Source organism: Podarcis liolepis (genome assembly GCF_965112155.1).
Source record: "Podarcis liolepis genome assembly, chromosome: 16".
Classification (NCBI taxonomy): domain Eukaryota; kingdom Metazoa; phylum Chordata; class Lepidosauria; order Squamata; family Lacertidae; genus Podarcis; species Podarcis liolepis.
In genome coordinates, this window is record NC_139567.1 from 16,407,255 (window position 1) to 16,431,711 (window position 24,457).

The following is a 24,457-nucleotide window of genomic DNA, read 5'->3' on the forward strand; positions in this document are numbered from 1 at the left end:
GCCTGGGAACTGCGCTTCCTCACTTGTTGCCACTAAGAGATTAGCCAAAAAGGATTTTTGAGGGGGAGGCTGAAGAGGAGAGGCAGTACCCACACCCCTCTAAAGGCAGGCACCATTGCCCGTCCCCAGAGGAGGAAGAACTACACAAAAGGGCAAAGCAAGACTTTTGTTTATTTCTTTGCATTTGGCAGCAGAATCCGTAAGAAATGAAAACGGTCATTTTGTTCTGCAACGTCTTACACGAATAATGGTTAAAAAACAAACGAACTCACAATCAATAACCAGGAATGGACGAATGTAGGAGGCCCTTCTCATTGTTATTTTTTTTGTGGGGGGGGAAAGGCTCTTCCCCCAGTAGTGCAGTGGGTGGGGGCCTCCCCCCAGCCACTGAAGGAGCCCTTTGGCTTGCAGCCCGGAGCGGCCACCCATAACTGTTATTCGTACGGCTACTTTGGGCAGCTCGTAAGGAACAATGAGAGGAGAGAGGCCTCCTGGATCGGATTCTAGGTCTGAGCAGAAAACAAGAGTAAAAAGGAGCAAACATCTTCAGGCAGTGCAGTGTAAACCGTCAGGGGGTGACGCAGCTGCCAAGGCCCGCCCAGCGGCAGGCGGAAGGGGAGACAAGGAGACAGAGCCCAACCTGCCACCCCAGTTTTAGTTAGGCACTGAAGGGAGCCCCCTCCCCAATGCCATGTGTGCTTTAAGAACAGAGAGAAAACGGCGCCCCCTTCCTCCTGGGCATGGCAGTGGCATCTAGTTGGCAAGAGGGGCCCCACTGAGCACCACCCGCCCCTCAGAAAGGCCGCGCTTGGAAGGAAGATCACACCGGTTGTGGCAGCGTCATGGAGGTCAGAAGTCTTTGTCCAGAGATAGGAGGCAACGTGGCCTCAGCTGCAGAGGGCAAAGATGTGCTTAACTCAGGGTTGGCAGAAATGTGCGTGGGGCAATGGGCGGATGCCGAGCTTCCAGGGTGAGGGCCCCCAAGGCAGGCTCCTGCCAGCCCCCTTACCTAGGAGCTGCTGCCAGGCCCTCTCCCGAGCCCCGTGCTGGAAGTGCAAGACCCCAGTTTGGCCTCTAACAACAAGCCCCCACCCCTTTAAGGAGGAGGAGGAGGCAGCGGCAGGGGGGGAAACCTATCATTTCCCTATTGACCCAGGCCATGCCCAGGGGAGTCGGTGGGCACATAGGCCAACCCTCAGAGGCTGGCAGCCAACAAGGTGCCGATTCTCTTGAAAACCTGGCGCAGCAGCAGGACCAAGCGACCCGGCCGGAGCCTGCCTGGCATCCAGAGCTCTTGGAAATGCAAGACAGGCAACATTCAAAGCTGCCCAAAGTTGCCCGGGGCATCCAGCACCGTGAAGGCTCAAATACTGAAAGAGGGTGTGCCCCCCACCGTCAGCCTAGGTTGCTGCCGCTGGCTCTGCCAAAGGTGACATCTTCACGATGCATTTGAACGGGCAGGGAGGCCTGTTGCAAATCCTGGCTCCAGCCAGACGCCTCTGCAAGGCCTGTCCCAAGCCATCAGGCAGGAAAGGCCTCGTTCCCCCCTTGCTGGGGAATCCTGGCCTCTAGAAGACATAGATCTTGTCACGCTGGACACAATCGAGGTCATCATCCAGAGTCAGTAATACCTAAAACAAGAGGAAGGGAGGGAGGGTCAGGTTGGGGAGGTGGGCGGTGGTTTAAAAGCCCACCCTCTCCTTCCCCAGAAATGTGCAAGGGGGAGTACGTGGGTGCAGGGTGCTGCTTTCGCCCCGGCCCGCACCGCCTTGGCGAACCTCCCTCCAGATTCTTCCCTGCTCGCCAGTATTTGCTGGCCCTTTCGGCGCAGCCGGCATTGGAGACCACCGTTTGGGTGCTGCTATTTCCCGCCCCTTGCCAGGCCAGCTGGGCCCACGCCACCTACCAGGAAGGAGCCAAACATGGCAATGGACGAGAGGAAGTGCCAGACGTCATGGTCGTCAAAGAAGTCGAGCAGGATGCAGTCCCGGTTATGCTCGCGGGACTCGGCTGGCGTTTTCTGCGGAGGGTCAGTGACAAGGAAGTCTGTGATGCTTGGCAGAAGGCAGGCGGTCTGCGCAGTCTGCGCTGGATTCATCTGTCCCCCACCCAACAAGCTCTAACCCAGTCTGCCCCTAACTGGCGCCCTCCAGAGGTCTGGGGATGCAACTGCCAGGCCGCTGCCTGGGGCTGATGGGAGTCGTAGTCCCAAAAGGTACAGAGGAAGCCACGGTTAAGGCTAAGGCTGCCCTAACCGAACAGCAATGCAGGGCAGGGCTGGATCTTCTGCATGAGAGCTTTTCCAAAGCCTTTTACAGTGGTAACTTGGGTTAAGAACTTAATTCGTTCTGGAGGTCCGTTCTTAACCTGAAAATGCTCTTAACCTGAAGGACCACTTTAGCTAATGGGGCCTCCTGCTGCTGCCACGCTGCCGGAGCATGATTTCTGTTCTCATCCTGAAGCAAAGTTCTTAACCCGAGGTACTATTTCTGGGTTAGCGGAGTCTGTAACCTGAAGCGTCTGTAACCCGAGGTACCACTGTATAAGTGCAGCTCCTTCAACTCGCTACTCAGAGGTCTGCTCTGACGTGGGCGGTTTGGGACAAGCCTGTGCGGGAGCTGAGGATATGGAGGGTGGGGAAATGGCTCACCTGCCAGGTGCTCAGCCCCTGGAAGAAGAAGTAGAGGGCAAAGCCCCAGACGACGGAAGTGCAAACGATGCAGAGCAGGGGGATCAGCTTGAGGCGTTCCCCACTCCGGAGCTGCAGGGCAAGGAAAGCTGATCAGAAACAAAGTTGAGGAAGGGAGGGAGGGAGGTGGAAATCCCAACTTTCTTGGTTGCTATTGCGGATGAACTGAATTCACAGACAAAAGGAGCACAGAGGGGCTCCAATCTAGCAGGAAGTTACTCCACCATAATAAATGGGAGCAGGGGCGCCAACTCATGCAGGTCAAATCCTTTTAGCCCACATACAATAATTTTTTGGGGACCTCCAAAGTCCAAAAAAAATCAGGGGGCAAAGGAGTTTGAGAGTGGCACAGTTTCAGTAGCCAGTGGCTCCTCCTCCTGCCACGGAGGGGAAGGAAGGTTGAAGCAGCCCCACGCTGGGGACTGGTACTGGGTACGTCCTGACATCCTTTCATCATGCACACAACTCCACCCACAATTGTCCTCGCGAACTGGCGCCTCTGAATGGGAACCCCCACCCCCTCAATATTATTATTTATGCAATTTATATTCCGCCCAGAGAGAAGCTGGCCCCGGCCGCCCCCAAGAGCCAAGTCGGGTTACGTGCCGCACCTTCATGATAATGTAAAAGGCGAAGTAGAGGAGGAGGTTGCAGATGCCAATGGCCAGAAGGTAGGAGGCAAAGTCGTTGGGCCGCATGATGAGGCCGTAAGCAGCCCTGCGGGGAAAAGGAGGCTGTCAAGCGGGAGGGTGACTCCTCAAGGACCACAACTAGGGGCACTTCAAGGCCACCGGGGGGGGGGGAGGCCTCTGCCAGCCTGAGAGGACCACGCCTGCCATTGTTGTTATGATAATGTGTCACTCTTGTTGCTGTTCTGCCTTTCTGTCCCACCACGTGTAAGTGCAAATTCAATTTAAAATGCACACGCACAATAAAAACAGCAGACCTAAAACCTGAATAAGGCAGGAGCTGTTCTCACGAAACATTCTGAGACTAGGAGCAGCCCGAAGAAAGGAAAACACAAATCCCATAACGGCAGCAGGCCACGTGTTAAAAGCGAGCTGAATCTTTTTCTTAAAAAAAAAGATATTTGCTAACCTCCCTTTAGAAAGGGCAGAGGGAGCCCATCTCCCACAGCATCACCAGAGAGAAGGCCCTGTGTCTCTTGCCTAATCTGATATAAATACACCCCGCCTCCTGCCCCTTGACTGGCTGGTAATCCTCTCTGCCCAGTTGGATCCTGCCCTGCCCACCAACCCTGACTTACAGAGACCAGTTGATGACATTGCCCATCACCAGCAGCACCATTCGATCCTGTGGAGGAAAAGAGAGGGAGGCAATGGGGATTAGCATCTGCAACAGAGGCCAGCAAAGCACCCACGGGGGCCCTAGCCCAGCGAGAGGGAGGTCGAGTTTTCATACAGCCCCCACAATCCTTCCAGGAGAGAGCCAGCCACACTTAGAGGACTTAGCTACACGCGTCAATTGTATTTTTACAGCTGCACTACAAACATGTGACACCAGGTGGTGCTGTGTCTGTCGCCAATGGAATTTTGCAACGAGAGATTTTATAGCGTTGTTTTTTCATCAGTATAGATCCAGCCTTACTCACCACATACATGGGCCCGCTGCACTGGCGGATGCAGTCCGTGTAAAGCACGTGCAAGATCCTGCGTGGGATCCCAGAGTCTGTGGAGAGAGAGAGAGACATGTTAAAGCTACGTGGACCCAGGAATGCACCCTGCCCTGTGGGCTGACATGGTGGGGGCAGGAGGCCACTCCTGGGAAGAGGACATGTTTACATAATCAGCCATGAGATTTCTCTCATGCGCCCTCCTCCCCCCAAAAACAGAGTCCTTTTTTCTGGGGATAACCCAGAATGAAATTTCCAGGTGTCAGAAAAGGTTATTTATGTATGCCCGTTTTTGTTTTTGTTTTTAAGTTTTTATTTATACTTTTCAAGTTTATACATTTCATTACTTTTACAATCTTTTTAACATTTCAAAGTTTGACTTCCTTCCCTCTCTTTCTGCGGTTCCTTAAATTTAGTTTTTAAAATTTCTTCTGCATATCCAAATTCATTTAATTTACTCATTTAATTATCTACTTTAAATATACAGGTATATTCTTATGTAACTGCAGGTTATTACAATAATCCTGCCAATGTTTTTACCTGTTTGCAATTTATCCGTAAATATTCAATAAACCATTTCCATTCTTTTATAAAAAGTTTGCTGTCTTGATTTCTTATTCTTTTTTATGCCCGTTGTTTTGTTAGCCCCAAAATGGAAAGTGAGCGAGGTCCCAACTCAAGAGGCTTGGCAACTTAAGTTGACAGAATACACACAACTTGCAGATTTAACATATTGAATAAGAGACAAGAACATGCGTTTAAATAAGATTGGAAAACATTTATTGAGTACACCCGAGGTTCCACTGTGTATGGAAAGTAAGTGCCTACAGCTGAAAATGCTGGCAGCATTAAGATAAGTTAAATAGAGTCAGTAAAGAATTCTTTGATGGATGTAAAAGTGGAAAATTGATTTGAATGGTTATATTAAAATATGCAGGGATATAGGATATGTAAAATGAACCACGGAAAGAGAAGAATGGAAGCCAGTGGATATTTTTTTAAGTTTGTAAAATATTCATTTGAAATTGTGCAACAGAAAATTCAATAAAAATATATTATTATTAAAAAAGAAGGGCTGGCAGAACTCACCCAGTTTCCAGCGGCCCATGTAGTAGAGCTGGGTGCTCAGCAGCAGAGTGGAGAGGATGTGGATGACGGAGAAGACGATCCAGAAAGCCGTGTTGCCCTTGCCGAAGACCTGGGAGAGCAGGGAGAAAGGGGCGCATCATGCCGTTTGAAGGCCATGATACTGAATTCAAGGCTGGGGGAGGGAGTGGGTTGAGAAGGCAAGACAGGAAGTCTCCTTTCTGCCTCCTCCCTCCTTTCAATGGAAGCCAGGGTTTCCCCACTATTTTAAGAGGAAATTGGGGTGGAAGAGGAGCAGAAAGCGGTTTCTGCAACGTCCTTTCCTGAAGGGTAAGGTAAAGGTAAAGGGACCCCTGACCATTAAGTCCAGTCGTGGCCGATTCTGGGGTTGCAGTGCTCATCTCGCTTTATTGGCCGAGAGAGCTGGCGTAAAGCTTCCGGGTCATGTGGCCAGCATGACTAAGCCGCTTCTGGAGAACCAGAGCAGCGCACGGAAACGCCGTTTACCTTTCCACTGGAGTGGTACCTATTTATCTACTTGCACTTTGATGTGCTTTTGAACTGCTAGGTTGGCAGGAGCAGGGACCGAGCAACGGCAGCTTACCCCGTCACAGGGATTCAAACCACGACCTTCTGTGGTTTAACCCACAGCGCCAAATCCCCCGATTTGTACTTCTCAAGCGTAATAATCGCGGGAAAGGCTTTCCTTTCCTGGATCACTGCTGTGATTTTGTTTTTAAAACAAATCTGAAACATTTTGCCAATATATAAAGGCCACCGAGGAATTTGAGGGACATTGGAGAGGGACAACGTCGTTTGCAAAAACCCATGAAAAGGAAGAATGAAAAGACCCACGCGGGCCAACAGGACACCAGCCCCTGGGGGTTGGGAAGGCCACTGTCCCAGCTCAGGGCTGCCTCCCTCCTTCCCGCATGGAGCTCCGGAGGCTTCCCATCGCCACTCACCACCCCAACGACCGAGAAGAAGATGACAATGGCCAGGCAGGCATAGGCGCTGTAAGCGCTGGCATTGATATCGGGGTGCCGCTTCTGGTACAGCTTCAGCATGCAGAGGCCGGCGATCATGTACATGAAAGAGGTGTCTGCAAGCAAGAGACCAGCAACAGGTGGCTATTCATTATTTTTTCCAATTTTTTAAATTGATTTTCACAACTTATAAACACACAAACAAATAAACAAACATAAATCATTACCTTATTCAAACTAATCTTAATAACATTGTTGAGTGACTTCCTCGTATCCCCCTAGTTGAATTTCAATGTATATCATTTTAACGGTTTTTCAAATCAAAATTCTTATATAATTAACCTAGTCACTTAACATATTTCTGTCTTATCCATTCAGCATTAAACATATTTTTCGCTCTATAGGACGCACTGGACCATAGGACACACCTTGTTTTAGAGGGGGAGAACAAGAAAAAGAAATTCTCCCCCTCTCTGCTCAGCACCCCTTCAGCGAAGCGGTAGGAGAAACGGAGCCCCTTCCATTTCTCCTCCTGCTTGGCTGAAGGGGCGCTGCGCAGCTCTCCCTCTCTGCTGAAGCCAGGAGAGTCTTGCTCTCCTGGCTTCAGCAAAAGGAACCTGAACCCTGCGGAGCGCAGCGGGAACTCGCGCTGCGCTCTGAAGGCTTCAGGTGGCTATCCCTGAAGCCTGGAGAGCAAGAGGGGTCGGTGTGCACCAACCCCTCTCACTCTCCAGGCTTCAGTGAAAGCAACACAAAGCCTCCGGAGCACGGAGGGAGCACTCCCTCTGCGCTTCAGAGACTTTGCGTTGCTATCGCTGAAGCCAAGGAGCCTGCATTTGCTCCATAGGATGCACACACATTTCCCCTTAATTTTTGGAGGGGAAAAAGTGTATCCTATAGAGTGAAAAATACAGTAATTCTTCACATTACATGTTTTAATCCTCAGCCTATCTGGTAATTGCAAGCTTTTTTCAATTAATTTAACTTAACGTATTTAACTAAATAATCATAACATTTCATGTAGCGGGTGGCTATTCAGGGGCAAGCAAAGTGCGCATGGGCAGAGAGGCTGCCCCTAACATTATTATTTGCACACATTTCCCACAGACGTACAAGGCAGGGCACCTGCTGCACGTTCTTCTGCAGGGCTCCTCTGGCAAGTTCTCCATGGCCCCTGGACTGTGAAGCCCAGCCTTTCCCAACCTGGTGCCCTCCAGCTGCCGTGGCCATGCTGGCTGGGCCTGCTATGAGTTGCAGTTGGAAGCAGGATGGAGGGCACCAGGTTGGGGGTGCCTGATCTGCTGGGTGCAGGCAGCCCCTCCCCTCCGGTCCTGCCCCACTTCCCAGGCGACACTCACCAAACTGGAAGTTCGTGTAGTTGGGGCAGACGTGGTAGCAGGCGCTGAGCAGCCCCTCCATCATGAGGGCAGTGCCCATGGCATAGAAGAGGCCAAAGTGTTTAGGGATGCCACATTCCTGGGAAAAGAGAAGGGAGCAGAGAGTTTCAGAGAGAAGCTGGGCAGAGGCTTCTGCTTTGCATCGCCCACCTGCAAGCTGGCATTCAGCTGCAGCCCTTTTGGCTCCCATTGACTCCCTGGGTCACGGTCGACTGTGCCCCCGTCTACTGGAGAGAAAAAGGGGCTGGGAAGTGGTGGTGAGTAGAGCAGAACTCTCTGCACAACTACAGCAAGCCAGGGAGAAAGGAAGAGAACGTAGTTCCCCCAAGTTTGCGTGTTTGTGTGCCTGGAGAGATGGAGTCTACCAGCCTTCACCGACCTGTTCCAGATGCTGTTGGACAACAACTCCCATCAGCCCCAGTATCATATGACCATGCTGTCTGGGGTTGATGGGAGCCGTAGTCCCACAACATTGGTCAGTGTAGGCTAAAGTTTATAAACCACACTTTCCTGGTACGGCTAGCTATGATTCATTGATTTGATGTATTTTTACAGCTGCTGTGACCCTCAATTTTTATTTTTATATAATAATTTTTATTAGTTTTCAATTACAATCCAGTAATAGCCTCATTATAATACTAATTACTAATGCCAATCATGCAGATACCAAACTATATAATTTAGGTGGCTCCCCGCATGCTAGAACTGATGGTTTGATTATTTACTTTATTTCTGTGTACCAAAATCTTAATAATTTCAATTACACTCAGGTCAAAATTAACAATCCCTTATACAACAACTGCAACATTAACAACTTCCATTCATATTGACACATAAAATAGTTTATAAAACTACACGTGAGGCTATGAAAAGATAGACATAATATTTTGCTGTGACCTGCACTTCACTGTTGATATTTCTATAGGATTTTAAATTGGTGAGGAAATGTTGAATTTCGAACAGGAGCCGATACATTTCTTATCTCCCTAAATTACATTTGTACTTGTCTGTGGGCTAGGATGACAGCCCCTAGCAAATAAATAAAATGCTGCTGTGAATGTTGTTTCTGCCGGTTTCACCCTTTGCCTTTGTTCTTAACTCTGCATTGAACATAAAAAGGTAAAGGGACCCCTGACCATTAGGTCCAGTTGTGGCCGACTCTGGGGTTGCGGCACTCATCTCGCTTCATTGGCCGAGAGAGCCGGCGTACAGCTTCTGGGTCATGTGGCCAGCATGACTAAACCGCTTCTGGCAAACCAGAGCAACGAACGGAAATGCCGTTTACCTTCCCGCTGGAGTGGTACCTATTTATCTACTTGCACTTTGACGTGCTTTCGAACTGCTAGGTTGGCAGGAGCAGGGACCGAGCAACAGGAGCTCACCCCGTCACGGGGATTCGAACCACCGACCTTCTGATTGGCAAGTCCTAGGCTCTGTGGTTTAACCCACAGCGCCACCCACCTCTTGAATATACTTCTAAGACTAGGGATCTGGGATAGGAAGAAAAAGGCGTCCCAGGGTAGGAGAGGCAAATGAGGGTGCAGCGCCTGGTTTCGAGGCTCCGGGGGACTGAAACCACCCTCCGGATCCTCCCATCGCGACTCACCACAGCTTGCAGGTCATTGCGCATCAGTGCCCGGTTGTAGTTGATCTCGCGCTGCAGGATGATGAGCAGGAAGAGCAGCCCCAGCAGGATGTAGCCCATGTTGCTGAGGATGTTGTTGAAGGCGCTGGGGAGAGGAAAGCAAGGAAGGTCTGAATCAAGGCACAGTGGGCAAAAGCCAGAGAGGCTCTGCTGGAGTCCCTGACCCAGGGAAGAGGACACTAATAATTAATAATAAAATAATAAAATAATAATAATAATAATAATAATAATAATAATAATAATAATAATAATAATAATAACAATATATTAATTATTTATACCCTGAATAATAATAATAAATAATAATAATAATAATAATAATAATAATAATAATAATAATAATAATAATAATTTATTAATTATTTATACCCCGCCCATCTGGCTGGGTTTCCCTAGCCACTCTGAGCAGCTTCCAGCAGAACACCAAAATACAATAACCTATTAAACATTAAAAGCTTCCCTAAACAGGGCTGCCTTCAGTTGTCTTCTAAAAGTCTGGTAGTTGTTGTTCTCTTTGACATCTGGTGGGAGGGCTTTCCACAGGGCTGGTGCCACCACCGAGAAGGCCCTCCACCTGGTTCCCTGCAACTTGGCTTCTCACAGCGAGGGAACCGCCAGAAGGCCCTTGGTGCTGGACCTCAGTGTCCGGGCAGAACGATGGATGCTGCATGACCCTTGCTCCTACCTGAGATTGCCCAGTGGGTGGGCGCACAGGAAGTTATAGTAGCAAATGTCTTGGTTCCCGGTGACGTTCACCACCTGCCAACGAGAAAGGGGAGGTAAGCACTGCAGAGGACCCAACTGTGAGGGCTGGCTTGGCAGTCCACCGCCCCCTTTAGCAGAGCTCAGATCCGGGGAAACCGGCTCACACCGGCACAGACAAGGCACTAGGTGCTCAGAGCTGGGCTGGGGCAAAAGGCAACCTTTCCAGCCCAGACAAGGGCAAATGGGTAGACCAGGCTTTCGGGGACAACATAGCACCTAGGTGGCCAGGTGTCTATCAATAGCACATGGAAAGAAGCCCAGGAAAGAAACCTACTTACGGTCTGATAGGTAATGACCAGCTGGATGACGGGCAGAGCGTAGAAGACGGCGATGGTGGCTATGTTCCTGCAGGAGACACCAGAGGTAAGGGGACATATGTGCGTCCCACACCCCCAATTTATTTCCACCATGAAGCAATAGGTGGGCTCTCTGTTGACCCACTGGCGGCCATGCAGGTCCACTCAGCCACCACGCCAGGCTGCCCCTTTTACCCAGAACTGATGGATAGAAGGCAGAGCTAGCCCCCAGTACAGGTGGGGCACAGCCCCCCCATATCCTTCTCCTCTCTTACCAGAAGTAAATCTGGTATTTCTTCCGCAGCACCCGCTTGTCCTTGCGGGCCAGATCCGCCACATACAGGTATTGCTGCAATGAGAAGATGCAAGAAGCGGGGTGAACTGTGGGTCTCCTTGGGAACGGCCACTTCCTCCCCCAATAGAAAGATAATCTGTGAGGCTACAAGGAAGTTCGGCATTTCCAGACCCTGAGACTGCTTTGACCCCCGCTCATCTTGTCTGATCCCTTTCCCCCCAGTCCAACCCAACTTGCAGGTAAAGCCCAAGAGAGCCTTAGAAATCAAGAGCCACCTGCAGATCGTTCTGGGTGTCTCAAGCAAGCAAGTCAAGCCATGTGCTGCTCACTCAGCCCCACTTCCTCCTGTGTTTCCTCCCTCCCTCGCCACAGCCTGTGGTTCTCTGGCTTGTTCTAAATGGCAAGCAAGGGAAGCATCACTTCTACCCTCCACACCCAGGGCAGATGAACAGCACTGGCAGGCAGACAGAACTGGCTGGCAATGGCAGAGGGAGACTCTGGGCTCCCATGCCTTCCTGCTCCCCAGCGCAAGGCACCTTGGTGCGGATGACGTTCTTGTCCGAGTCGATGTCGGCCAGCGTGTCGTAGTCGTCTTCCTCCACGGAGCTGAGCGAGTCGAGCCGTGGCCGCCCTGCCATGTTCTCAAGGGAGCGATCTGTGGGCAGAGAGGGGGCAGAATGACTGACAAGGCACAGACAGGCGTGGCCAGCTGGTCTGCCAGGCGCACACGCACACCCCGATCCCAGGTGTGTGTGTGTAGGAGGGGGAATTCAGCCCAACACAATTTAGTTTCGGGGAAACGTCTGGCAGCCTTCACGGCCAAAAGGCAACAGGTCAGATCAGCCCCGGGCCATTGAATTAGCGATGTAATGGACCTCCTGGCTGCCTCATTTTCTGCAGAGCAGACAGCTCAGTGTAGGGGGTCTTCAGACACCTGGGCAGCTATGGGGCCAAGAAGCCGCCTTGCCCAATGTAGGCCAAGGAGTGTCAGGAAAGACTCTCAACATGCTGTGCTCTGCCACCTGCTTCTCCCGCCCCCATGGCGAGCTCGGCCCCTTCTCCCTCCCCAGGAGCAGCAATCACCTGTCCTGGACGCACCTGATTCATGCAATTGCCTGGTGTGGGAGTTGGAATCATGCAGATTAACCCACCCCTCCGCTGTGAGCTTTCTGAGAGTAAGTGGCCTCATCCTTACAATCCAAATTAGCCCACAAGGCTTGAAGGGAAACCACAGGAATCCCTGTTGCTGGGTGGCGGTGGTGGTGGAAGAAGCATGACCCCTCTCTCCCGCTATTGCAGCCCCTCAGAAAGCCACAGGGAGCTCAAGAGGGAGAACTGGGGAGGGGGCTGGGGTTTGTGCCTTTGCATCACATTCCTGGTTCCAGGGAGCATCTTTGCCAGCTGACTGCATCTTCCGTGCTTCATTTTTGTAAGTATATTTTTGTATCTCCAAGCTGGTGGAGGAGAAGCTGCAAAGCAACCCGAATCCTGCATGTGAGTCTGCCTGCACCTCTGCTCCCCAGGGAGGCCAGAGGAGAGCAAAGCTCGACCCCTCTTGAGCTCCCTCCTGGCTGCCCAACAGGACTCAGCCTGGACTGTGTTCCTGGCACGACTAAGCAGCCACTGCTAGGATTTGTATTGTCAGGAGTAGGCAACGTGTAGCCCCATCACTTCTTATCCATGTTTTAAATTGAGCTCTATATTTGTGATTTCACCAGCCGCATTTCTCTTGCAAGAAATTGATTTTGAAATAACACAGAAAGAGCACAGAATGCAGCAGAGGTGCCTGGCCAAAATGCCCTCTCCCTTTCCTGGTCGAGGAAGCCTGGTGCCAGGAACGCCATGCCTGATTGTGAAATGATTGGCAATTTCTCTCTCTGCCAGCATCTACCCATTGCAATGGCCCAGTGTCTCTGGCGGTGCTGACAGGTATCCTGCCCTTGAAAGGAAAGGAAAGAGTTACACAGAGGAGTTAGCTCTCAGGACCCGCCACAGAAATGCCAACAACAACCAACAAGCCAGGAACTTTCCCCCGAAGCGGTTCGCAAGGCCCGAAGATCCATGAGGCCCAGCAGCCCGGCTCACCCTGTGTGCCCACTTTCTTGGGGTACCCGGCTACCTCCCACCATGCAAGCATGCAAAACCCAGGCACTTGAGAGAAGGAATCTGGTCTCTGCATCCCCCAGACTCCCACCCGTCCAGGTAAGCAGCTCACCTGTGTAACTGTAGGATGCTTCTGTGGACAGCAGGCTATCGGTGACATTTTCTGTGCTGGCCGTAGAACCGTTGTCTGCAACAGCAATTGGGAGGGCAGGGAGGGGGCAAAACAGAGTGAGTGGCGCAGCAAGGCTCAGACCGCTCAGGTGATCACAAGAGAGGTGGTGGCGGCAATTCCCTCCCCCCATCCCACCCCCTTGAAGTGTCTTGCTCATTTGCACCACCAGGTTTCCTGGACAAACAGGCACAGCAGTTCCCAAAGGCTAGGCCTGGTATCTATACCTGCAGCACAGGTGGGGTGAGGGGCTTCAGGGGGGAGGCACCATCTGCACCTGGGACTCACCAAAGGAACCATAACTGTAGCCGTTGTAAGGCTGGCGCCCCAGGAAGGAGTCTGGGGTGATGTGGGGATGCCCTGCAACAAACCATCAGCAGACAGTGACCGCGGGGAACGGGGGTGGGCAGGAGCAGAGCAGGTGCAGTGGGCAGGCGAAGGTGCCAACTCTTCCTTGGCTCAGTCTTGAATCAGGGAAAGGTTTGGGGAAGAGGAGGCAGAGCAAACAGGCCGCCCATTTTTTATTTCGCTGCCCAATCAGGGAGGTCTCTTCAAAGAGGTATAAACCAGATGCAGCCCCGGACCATGGCTCCGGAGGTTCCTGTCTAGGGTAGAACCTCAGAGCCCACCTGGACCTGACACCCCCCTCAAGGCAAAGGGAACAAAAAGGCTGAGGGGGAATCCTTTGCTTGGAAGTTAAGAGAAAGGAGGAGGTGTTTGGTGCTTACCAAGGAGAGAAGCTGAGCACGAGGTGCCCCAGAAAAAGGAGGAAGGGAAGCAAGAGAGAAAAAGGGAAAAAGAGACAGAGTTACTGATGCAAACACCCAAACTTTAATTGGCAAAGGGGGACACAGGTGGCACTGGGAGTTAAACCACAGAGCCTAGGGCTTGCTGATCAGAAGGTTGGCGGTTCGAATCACCGCGACGGGGTGAGCTCCCGTTGCGCGGTCCCTGCTCCTGCCCATCTAGCAGTTTGAAAGCACCTCAAAGTGCAAGTAGATAAATAGGTACCGCTCTGGCGGGAAGGTAAACGGCGTTTCTGTATGCTGCTCTGGTTCGCCAGAAGTGGCTTAGTCATGCTGGCCACATGACCTGGAAGCTGTACGCTGGCTCCCTCGGCCAGTAAAGAGAGATGAGCGCCGCAACCCCAGAGTCATCTGCGACTGGACCTAACAGTCAGGGGTCCCTTTACCTTTAACTTTAATTGCCAAGGGGTGTTACACCACAACTGCCCCCCCAAGCCACAGCAGGTGCCCCTGGAAAGCCTGAGCTGACTCTGGCGGGGGGGGGGGGGACACAGCAGCTGGCCAGTGCAGATCTCCCATGCTGTGAAAGAGCCGGAAGCGGCAGGCAACAAGAAGGGCTCCCATCCAAATGCTGAAGCAGTCCATGGCCATTCAGGCCGGCCTTCTTCAGCCCTGGGTTGCCAGACGTTGCTGGACTACAACTCCCATCATCCATGGCAACTGGATGAGCCGATTTAGGAGTTGCAGTGCACCAACACCTGGGGACCTAAGGTTGAAGATTTAGACGACTGAAATTGCACAAATGTGGAATGCTGAGTGGGAACTTGAGTCTTGTGACAAGCTTGGACTTCCATAGCAACTCAGTTCTCTTCCTCCCCCCCCCCCCCGCTTTTTTTTGAGGGAAAAATGGGTACTAGATCTCGTTGATTTTGCAGGCAGTTTTGGAACCAGAGGTTTTGCCCATGGCTCCAGTGTCCTCCCCTTGTGCTTCTGACATCCCCCTTCCCCAAACATCCCACTCGCCATCACCGTTGCCTGCCCCCTTGCTCAAAGATCTCTTGATCCATCAAAAGCTCTACGGGGGGGGGGGGACCCAGAAAAACCAGAAGCCCCTTCCTCAGTAGCTCAGAGCAGGGCTTTTGGTGTGGCTGCCCCTGTTCAAGTTGAATCCTTGTTGAGATATGACAGACACCCGCTAACAGCACTTTCCGTAAACAACTGAAGACCTTATTGTTCTGACAGGCTTTCCCAGCTAGATAAAGAGGTCTCTGGCATGAATGTCTACTTTACTTTGTTTTTAAAGTTACCTGCTAACATTTTTTTTGGGGGGGGGTTAGTTGTTTTTATTGTATGTTGTACATTGCCATGAGGCATGAGCACGTGGAAAGCTATTAATTAACAGAGATGGTATGACACGTTGATGCTGAGTGAAAGTACATCCACAGGCAATTGCACAGGCGGACAAAAATGGTGTCACACGCAGAAATTGTAGCATTACTGCATGGAGCAAGAACCACCCTGGCTCCTAGCCCACAACACACACAGACTTCACCTACCAGTTTCAGTACTGGGTGTTTCTATGGCAGACAACAGTCCCAGTTGCTTCTTCTTCTTCTGTTGCCTATAAAGTAATGAAGAGTGCCTCAGGCAGCTGCCTCATCCACAGAGAAAAAGACTCTCCACCCCACCAAAAAGTACATGGAAGGGAGTAGGGGGAGGCTCTGGTAGAAGTGGGCTGGATGGTTCCTTTGTCCCTCTGGAAGAGGGGCTCCGCAGGACTATTGTGGAGAGTTCTGCCCCAAAGGAGGTGATTTCAGGAGGTACATAGGATGGTATCAGCCTGGAGTCACTGGAAACCTGTGCCGTTTGGGGAGGGAGGGCTATTTCAGCTCACAACACCACTGCAAAGCAGGAGTGCCCCGCCACATGTCAATCCAGACACCAAATAGAAAGCAGGGAAATTTATTCTTCCAGATGGCTCTCGCAAGCCAGCCAAGCCGCACGCTGAATTCTGGGACACCTTAGGAAGGCAGATGTTAAGAAGAAGGACCCATATCCCGAGCTGATGGACTGTCGTGATGCTGATCACCTGCATGGCAGGAGAACCGGCCTTTCTGCAAAGGAAGGAGAGAGCCACACCACCTATGGGTGCAAAGGTAGGACTCACCTCCAGTTCTCCCAGCAGGCGATGAGGACCGTCAGGACGTAGAAAGAGAGGAAAACCCCAAGGCAGAACAACATCCCACTCACATAGGCCTGTGCTGCAGGGAAGGGGGAAAGAGAAAGACCTTGTAGATGTGCAGCAGCTGCTGCTGGAGCTGACAACTTTAAAGTCCTGTTTCCAAGCACAGGTGGGATGCCTGCTTAGGTCCTTTCTCTGCCGCTTACCTCCATCTTATGGAAAATAGCCCAGTGAAAATGTCTGGTGCAGGAATTAAGTCACTCTCATGCAAAATTCCTGCCCCTTCAGTACACAATCGGGGGCTACACAGAATCGCAGAGCTGAAGCAGACCTCAAAGGGCATCCAGCTCAACCCTCTGTTGCTGATGTGGAAAACCCACTGCCGACAGCATCCCTGAGAGGAGGAGGAGGAGGAGGAGGAGAAGGAGGAGGAGGAGGAGGAGGAGGCCATCCAGCCTCTGCTCAAGAGTCCACCACCTTCTGAGGCATCAGGAAATTCTTCCTAACGTTTAGACTAAATCGTTTTGTGGGTGATCTGAAGCCACCAGTCGGGGGTCCTAACCAGTGGATCAACAGAAAACAGATACGCTTCATGCTCTTTGCAGCAACTCTTCAAAGCTGAGTGGCAGCGGTTCAAAACCCTAGTCAGGGTAAGGAGGTGGAACCTGGTGTCTCCAATCAGGGCTGTTCCCTGTGCTCCCTCGCCCATTCAAATGGGTGCAGCTGACACCCAGGGCTACTTACAAGTGACTGCTGGCGATACCACCACGTCCAGGGTCTTCTGGCGGTTGCCTTGGTCAACAGGTTCGTCTGAATGGACAAAATGACCAGGGTTAGCCAAGCAAGAAAGCAGCACAGTCCATGGTTATTTTTCTGCAGGCAGGATGGATCTCTTCAGCAGACAAGATGCAATACTTTCTCTTGGTCGCTTTCTACAACCAGACGCTACCCACTATTTTACCCTTTCGAGTCAGCATGGGACTCCTTCTTCTGAACGTACTGCACTGTTGATTCATGGTCTACATAGGGGTTGGCAATGTAAGAGGTTAATTAAAAGAGGGTTACATACAGAGCCCTGAAAGGGCTCTTCAAACAGTCCTGCAGCAGGATGCCTCCTAGTCCAAGGGAAGGGGGAAGAGGCTTGAGTTTGCGCTTAAGGAGGGCAGGGGTCAATGCACAGATAATTTGCTGCATATGTACAACATAAGATCTCTATTCCTCCCTCTCAAAAATAAAAATAAATCTCCAGTAGTTTTCAAAGGATCTATTGTTAGCTCACCTTAGCACTTTCTTCCGAATCACTTCGTGGCATTGTTTAATTGTATTTGCATGTAAAGTGTTTATTTGGCAACAAAAGTCTCCCAGAGCAAATTACAACAAAAAGCAATATAGAAACATGCCAGACTCACAGAACACCCCACCACCCAGTCGCTGTCTCTTTGGGATTCTGCCATGGCGGCCCCCTAGTGGCAGGGCAAAAAACCCCAAAACACAGGCATCATCTCTGTTGAAGCCCCCACCCCATCCCCGAACTCCCACCTCTGTACCTTTGGAAAAGGGGTAGTAATGCAGCGGTCCACCACAAGCTTGGTCTTCTGTCTTCACCACAACCACCACGTAGAAACTGTGGCTGGGGAAATCCTTCTTCTGGAAGTTAACAAGAGGGTGGAAGAGCAGCATCAGGAACCGTCTTCCCTGGGCTGCAGAAATTCCATGACAATGTGCCAGCTAGCAGGCACTAAAAGGACTCCCTTGTGGGGCATCTGGGCTCTTCTGAGAGCATATACATATACATATACATATACATATACATATACATATACATATACACATATGTATACCTATATACTCCTGCCAACCTAGCAGTTCGAAAGCACATCAAAGTGCAAGTAGATAAATAGGTACCGCTCTGGCGGGAAGGTAAACGGCGTTTCCGTGCGCTGCTCTGGTTCGCCAGAAGCGGCTTAGTCATGCTGGCCACATGACCCGGAAGCTGTACGCCGGCTCCCTCGGCCAATAAAGTGAGATGAGCACCACAACCCCAGAGTCGGTCACGACTGGACCTAATGGTCAGGGGTCCCTTTACCTTTACCTATATACACACATACACCACCCTAAGATGTTCCTAGTGAGTGGCAGACGAACTGATGGCAGGATTTGAGGCCAGACCAGGGCTGCGAACCCCTGTTATTTGCCAGCCACCGAGGCAGAGGCATCGTGCCTGCCACACAAAGCACCCAAAGAATCAGTTTTCTCTTAAACAAGCATCACTTCCTCGGGAGCACCAAGGGCACGGATAATATTCCCCGGCGCAAGCGACACCACTGCAACCATCTGCTAATTGATGCTACCAGACACCAGAAGCAACGGGGAAGCCAGCCTGGCCGCTTCTACGGGGCTCAGATTGCACTTGGCGCAGCTCCTAGCCTGAGTCCGGTACCTGCACAGTGATGGCTGCCTTCTTGGTCATGGTCTGGTACATGCCGATGAAGGCCACATTGTTGTCCAGGTCGTAGACAGGGCACTGAGGGAAGGAAGGAAGGAAGCAGGGTCAGCCACTCCACTGCTCCAAAAAAGGCAGGATCCTTCATGAAAAAAATATGCCCTCCCGGTCTAACCACCCATCTCACTTACCAAGATGTCCTGGATGGAAATGACAGAACAGGGGAAGGCCATGGCAGAGGTCACCTTCACTATCACGAAGTCTACACCCTCCGGGAACTCATACTTGAAATACTGCCCAGGAGAAGAGGGAGACGTTAAGAAGCCACATGCAGCCCCTGGAAGGCGTAAAGCCCACCCCAACACCCTTTTACCTTCCTTTAGCGTGCCCCCTCCCCCAAAATAGCACAATCAGCTGCAGCTCAGAAATTCGAATCATAGGGTTGTAGAGTTGGGACACCAAGAGTCATCTAGTCCAACCCCCTGCAAGGCAGCAATCTTTTGCCCAACGTGAGGCTTGAACCCATGCCCCTGAGATTAAGAGTCTCTTGCTCTACCAACTGGGCTATCTCTACTCCTGGGATATTAATGGCCATGTTCTTAAAAATAACTTTCTCTCTGCTTCTGGGGAGACAATCTTGAGCTTGCTGGGCAAGAGATTCCTGCATTCCCACAACAACACCACCAGAGCCACTGTTTCTGAGGTATTACAAACCAGCACAAGCTCTTCCCATGTCACAACCAGATGCAGAGCCACCCACAAGTCCGTGATTCATAAATGAAACCTCAGTCCAATGGGCCTTCCTTCTGGCAATTACCATCTGGTGCCCTCTCTATTCTTCACCCTTACAGAGAGAACTCACCTGTGGCTGCGCTGCCGTGGCATTGAAGGTGAAGTGCTCATTGGTCCTGTGTTAGGGAATAAGAAAAGGAAAGACTTAAATGTTTTCATAAAAGACGTGGGTGGCGCTGTGGTCTAAACCACAGAGCCTAGGGCTTGCCAATCAGAAGGTCGGCGGTTCAAATTCCCTGCGACGGGGTGAGCTCCTGTTGTTCGGTCCCAGCTCCCGCCAACCTAGCAATTCAAAAGCACATCAAAGTGCAAGTAGATAAATACGTACTGCTCCGGCGGGAAGGTGAACGGTGTTTCCGTGCGCTGCTCTGGTTTGCCAGAAGCGGCTTAGTCATGCTGGCCACATGACCCGGAAGCTGTCTGCAGATAAACGCCAGCTCCCTTGGCCTATAGAGCAAGATGAGCACGCAACCCCAGAGTCGTTCGCAATTGGACCTAACGGTCAGGGGTATCTTTACCTTTAAAAGTTACATACCTCTTGTAGAGAAAAACCACAAAGCAGTGTGTGCAGTGTGTGTGTTTGTTGGTGGAACAACAACTATAAGGAACACACTTATAGCGGCTGGAGGAGCCAAGTTTGTGTTGGCCTGAAAGCTGCACCCTCTAAGTGAGTCCCCTAACTTTACCTAAAGGTTTGGGAGGGGGCAGAATGTTGCACATGCTCAAAGGAACTTTGTGATCCCCTTCACACCTTCAGTGTCTGGGCCTGTGTTCCCTTCGTTTCCCCAACCTGCACTTTTCTGTATCTTATTTCTCATTCCGCACCCAGCAAAGGGCACCGTTGCTGCTCCCACCACAACCTCACCTACTCCTGGGCCTGGTCTTCAGCCAAAGAGGACCTGCCAGGACAAGCAGCCTGCTCCTTGGCTGCTTCAAGCCCCGGAGGTCAGAGGCTGCTCACCTGAGCACAAAGTTATCCACACGAGTGACCTGCAGCTGGTAGGAGGCGTTGCTCACGGAGAGCGTGGAAACATCCACGTAGAAGAACTGCATCTCCACCTCACTCTTGGTCTGAGGCTGGCACAGTGTGCGGCTGACATCTTGGTAGAGGTACTTCCGCTGGTACCTGGAGGCCCGAGGCAGAAGGAAGGGGCGTTGGCGAACACCAACCAGGGGCACCCAAGCACAGTCCGATTCAAATACCCAACAGCCCCGTCTGAGCGAGACCTTTGTGGCTCGGAAGGAGCAGAACTCCCACCTGGCATCAGCCTCTTTCTACCCAGCTGGTCTCAGGCCCACAGTCACCTTGTCCTTGGCTAAGGGTAGCCACCAGGTAAGAAGAGCCAGACCACAGGGCCCCCAATGGGAATGGTGGCTGGGACGGAGGATGTTTCACTGTTGCATCCCTCCAGCCGGGAAGAGGCCACTCCCACGGGCCTGTGAAGAAGACTTGGGCAAAGAAGAGCCTGCCCATCACACAGAGATACTCACAGGCCCCTGAGGATTAACGGCACCTGGAACGACACCACGGCCTCCTTCTGCCTGACCACAAAGAGCACCGGCGTCTCCTTCAGCTCTGAGAGCACGTTCACCGACACCCGGACTCCCTCCGTCTGCAGGGGCGAGAACAAGAGGAGGTCTTGGGTTTGGCTCAGGATGCAGCAGTCCAGCAAACAGGGGGCAGGAGGCAGAGCCAAGCATGTCTCACCTCGGACCTTTTGCCTGCTCTCTCTTTCTCCTCCCACCCACCAAAGGCACCCATGAGGCCACTAGTTGCAAAGGACAGCAGACAGCTAATGATGCTAATGAGTCTGGCTGGCAGGTGCCCAAGAAAGCACTCTGCAGCCAGCCGCCTGGGTCAACTCCCCTAAAGGTCTGCACAAGAGCTCAGACCTGGTCTGTGCTCCCATCTGTCAAAAAGAAAAGAAGGCTTGGGTTGCTCAATAAATACATCTTCGGCCCCCTGCAAAGGTCCTAGGATGTGCAGAGGCCACCCGTCATTGTTACTCTGCAGTGAGGTACGGATTCTACACCTTTCCTGGCACAGGGAGGACTGAACAGAACAAGGGGGGACCGTTTCAGGAGCAGAAAGTGTCAGGCTCTGCCGCACCCCAGGAAAGGCTGCCCTGGCATCGCAGACACACTAACCAAGGAGAGGTGACCCTAAGCCAAGGAGGAGTCAGGCAGTGGGGAGCTGCTCCTGGACTAGCCTCTGAGTCCCAGACAAACCCTCTTCTCAACAATCCAGACCCAGGAAGAGAAAAAGAGGCCTTGCATTCTTGCTGGCATGGAGTCTAGAGACCCCTTACTAGGCACTCCCAACAGCTAGGAACAGCTCAGTGTTCTCTACTCTGACCAACAGTGTCTCTTTCAGACAGGAATATTTCCCAGCCCTACCTGGAAGTGCCCTTGGGGACTGAACCTGGGACCTTCTGCATGCAAAGCAGATGCTCTTCCACTGAGCTATGACCCTGCACCTTGTTGCAGAAGGAGGCTGGCTTTTGCCTATGGGATCCTCATAACTTGCGGGGAGCAGGGAAGGGGAGGCAATAATATAACTGCTGACTGAAAGCCAAGAAAACTGCACTGGAAGGAGTGAGATGCCTGTGTGTGTAAAATAATAACCTTGGGCACCTGCCTGTGCTGGTACTGAATGATTTGTACTGGTGCCAAGGGAGCAGAACAACATTTTCAGTTTTGGCACAGGACTGCCAGCCCCCCTTTTCTTTAACTTTATATTTGTTTTGTTAAATTTATATCCCACTCTCTTCCTCCCAAAGGAACCCAGTGGCATGCCTAGGAATTTAAGTAAGTATTATTTCCTGGGCTGCCATGTTTAAGTGTAGAAAAACTTCTCTCTCTAAGTTTAGCACCAGGAGCAGGAACTCAACTTAGAGCTGATGACGCAGACCTTTAAGCCACACCCCTCACAGTGGCTGCTTTAAGGAGGGACATGATCCTTCTGTACACTTGCACTAGGTGACGAGACAGGAATGACGTTGCAGGTGGATTTTCACCTGGAAAACAACAGCTGGCAGATGGGGTTGTAGGCTCTATGCATCCTCCAGACTTGGGAGCTGCTGCTGGTGAATAAGGATATCCACCTTTGCCCTCTACCTTCTTGGCTCCTAATTTGGGGGGCCGAGGATACAAAGGCCAACTGCCCAGAACAAACAGGCTGAAGTGTCACACCAGATCACAAAGCACAGAGTGAGAATTCCCTGGTGCCACCTGGAGGCCAAAGGTCTGCCAAGAAGATCTTACAGCTCATCTCACCTTTGACACACCTTTGGGGACAAAGGGAGTTTAAGCTGTAGAGGCGCAGCTCTGGAGAGGGACAGCTCTGCTGGGCAGAGATGCCTTTCCTTGTGTCCAGTTCTGGGCACCACAATTCAAGAAGGACACTGACAAACTGGAACGTGTCCAGAGGAGGGCAACCAAAATGGTCAAAGGCCTGGAAACGATGCCTTATGAGGAACGGCTAAGGGAGCTGGGCATGTTTAGCCTGGAGAAGAGGAGGTTAAGGGGTGATATGATAGCCATGTTCAAATATATAAAAGGATGTCACATAGAGGAGGGAGAAAGGTTGTTTTCTGCTGCTCCAGAGAAGCGGACACGGAGCAATGGATCCAAACTACAAGAAAGAAGATTCCACCTAAACATTAGGAAGAACTTCCTGACAGTAAGAGCTGTTTGACAGTGGAATTTGCTGCCAAGGAGTGTGGTGGAGTCTCCTACTTTGGAGGTCTTTAAGCAGAGGCTTGACAACCATATGTCAGGAGTGCTCTGATGGTGTTTCCTGCTTGGCAGGGGGTTGGACTCGATGGCCCTTGTGGTCTCTTCCAACTCTATGATTCTATGAGATCTAGGAACTTGAGGCTGGTCGAGTTACAAGAAAGGAGATTCCAGCTAAACATCAGGAAAACCACTTTCTGACACAGATAGGTAGCCGTGTTGGTCTGCCATAGTCAAAATAAAAAAATTCCTTCCAGTAGCACCTTAAAGACCAACTAAGGATCTGGCAACTTCTGTTTCAGTGTATCTGAAGAATCTGAAGAAGTGTGCATGCACACGAAAGCTCATACCAAGAACTAACTTAGTTGGTCTTTAAGGTGCTACTGGAAGGAATTTTTTTATTTTCACTTTCTGACAGTAAGAGCCGTTGGAGGTTGTGGTCTCTCCTTCCTTGGACGTTTTTAAGCAGAGGTTGGATGGCCATCTGCTATGGTTGTTTTAGCTGAGATCCCTGCATTGCAGGGGGTTGGGCTAGATGACCACAGGGGTCCCTCCCAACTCTACAATTCTGTGAGTTCCACAAGTGCGGAAGAAGGGCAGGAATCGCTGCTGGCTGGGCACCCAAACAGCCTTATGACTGACTGTAAACAAATAAGGATAAGGTGGGGCGGAAGAGGACGTGGCTCTCTCGCAGACCTCTCTGCTTAGACAAGCAAGGGCTTCCCTGGGTCCTTTCCAAAAGCGCTTGCACTTCGCAACTGGGCGGGCGGGTTTGCGAAAGGGGACTGCCTTGCCCAAGAGAGCCAAAGCATCCTTATTTATACTTGCCTTCCCCCGGTACCCTCACAGTGCCCAGCAACCCCCTTTCTCCCGCACAGGGACAACGGCGGGTAGGGGGGATCCGTCCCTTCCCAAGCGGTGTACGAAACTGGGCGGCCCAGCAGCGCCCCCTCCCGGGTGGGGATCCAGACTGCCCTGCAAGGGCGCCCTCTGCACACGCCCAGAGGCTGCTCACCGCGTTCCTGGTGACGGTGTGGTTGAAGGCGTAGATGTTGAGCAGCTCGCCGTTGACGGCGTCCGTGTAGGGCTTGTCGAAGTCGGCCTCCTTCTGCACTACGGTCTTCTTGCCGGCCGCCGCCTCCGACCCTGGCAAGAGCAGGAGCAGCAGCGGCGGCAGTAGAAGACGGGGCGCCCCCTGCGGGCCTAGCATGGCCCCAGCCCGGCAGGCGGGCGGCGGCAGCGGCTGACGGGGACGGAGGAGGAAGAGCAGCAGGTGGGGGCGGCGGCGGCTGGAGCCAGCATGCCCGTCGCTAATCGTCGGGGCTCCCGCAGCAGGCCGAGGACGGGCCTCCCCCCGGGGCGAGAGGCAAGCGCGGCCCCTTTAAGGCTCCTCTCGCTACTTCGCCGCGCTCGCGACTGGCTCGAGGCCGCGCGGTAAACACTCGGGCCGGTCGGGCCGTGACGTCACCTCCGAGGACGCTCCTCCTTAAAGGGG

General features: G+C 51.9%; 1 protein-coding gene across 4 annotated transcripts; it reads right to left on the minus strand.

Annotated features, from left to right (window-relative positions):
- Nucleotides 1–152: 152 nt before the first annotated feature.
- On the minus strand, nt 153–24,429 carry SIDT2 (SID1 transmembrane family member 2). 4 transcript variants are annotated; one of them, XM_083480969.1, is made up of 27 exons: nt 23,978–24,429; nt 20,719–20,840; nt 20,189–20,353; nt 19,298–19,343; nt 18,627–18,728; nt 18,433–18,516; nt 17,540–17,639; nt 16,737–16,802; nt 15,978–16,071; nt 15,367–15,431; nt 13,353–13,424; nt 13,008–13,082; nt 12,684–12,731; nt 11,329–11,447; nt 10,773–10,846; nt 10,480–10,546; nt 10,122–10,195; nt 9,398–9,521; nt 7,753–7,870; nt 6,374–6,510; nt 5,412–5,520; nt 4,302–4,378; nt 3,957–4,003; nt 3,301–3,406; nt 2,651–2,761; nt 1,907–2,020; nt 153–1,631 (listed from the first exon to the last, which is right to left on the minus strand). In XM_083480969.1, exons 1-27 carry the CDS (start codon nt 24,170–24,172, stop codon nt 1,569–1,571), a joined length of 2,574 nt encoding a protein of 857 aa, XP_083337095.1. In that variant the 5' UTR covers nt 24,173–24,429; the 3' UTR covers nt 153–1,568. The 4 variants fall into 4 exon arrangements, with proteins under 4 accessions (XP_083337095.1, XP_083337097.1, XP_083337096.1 ...); XM_083480971.1 differs by lacking the exon at nt 13,353–13,424; XM_083480970.1 differs by lacking the exon at nt 12,684–12,731.
- Nucleotides 24,430–24,457: the final 28 nt, after the last annotated feature.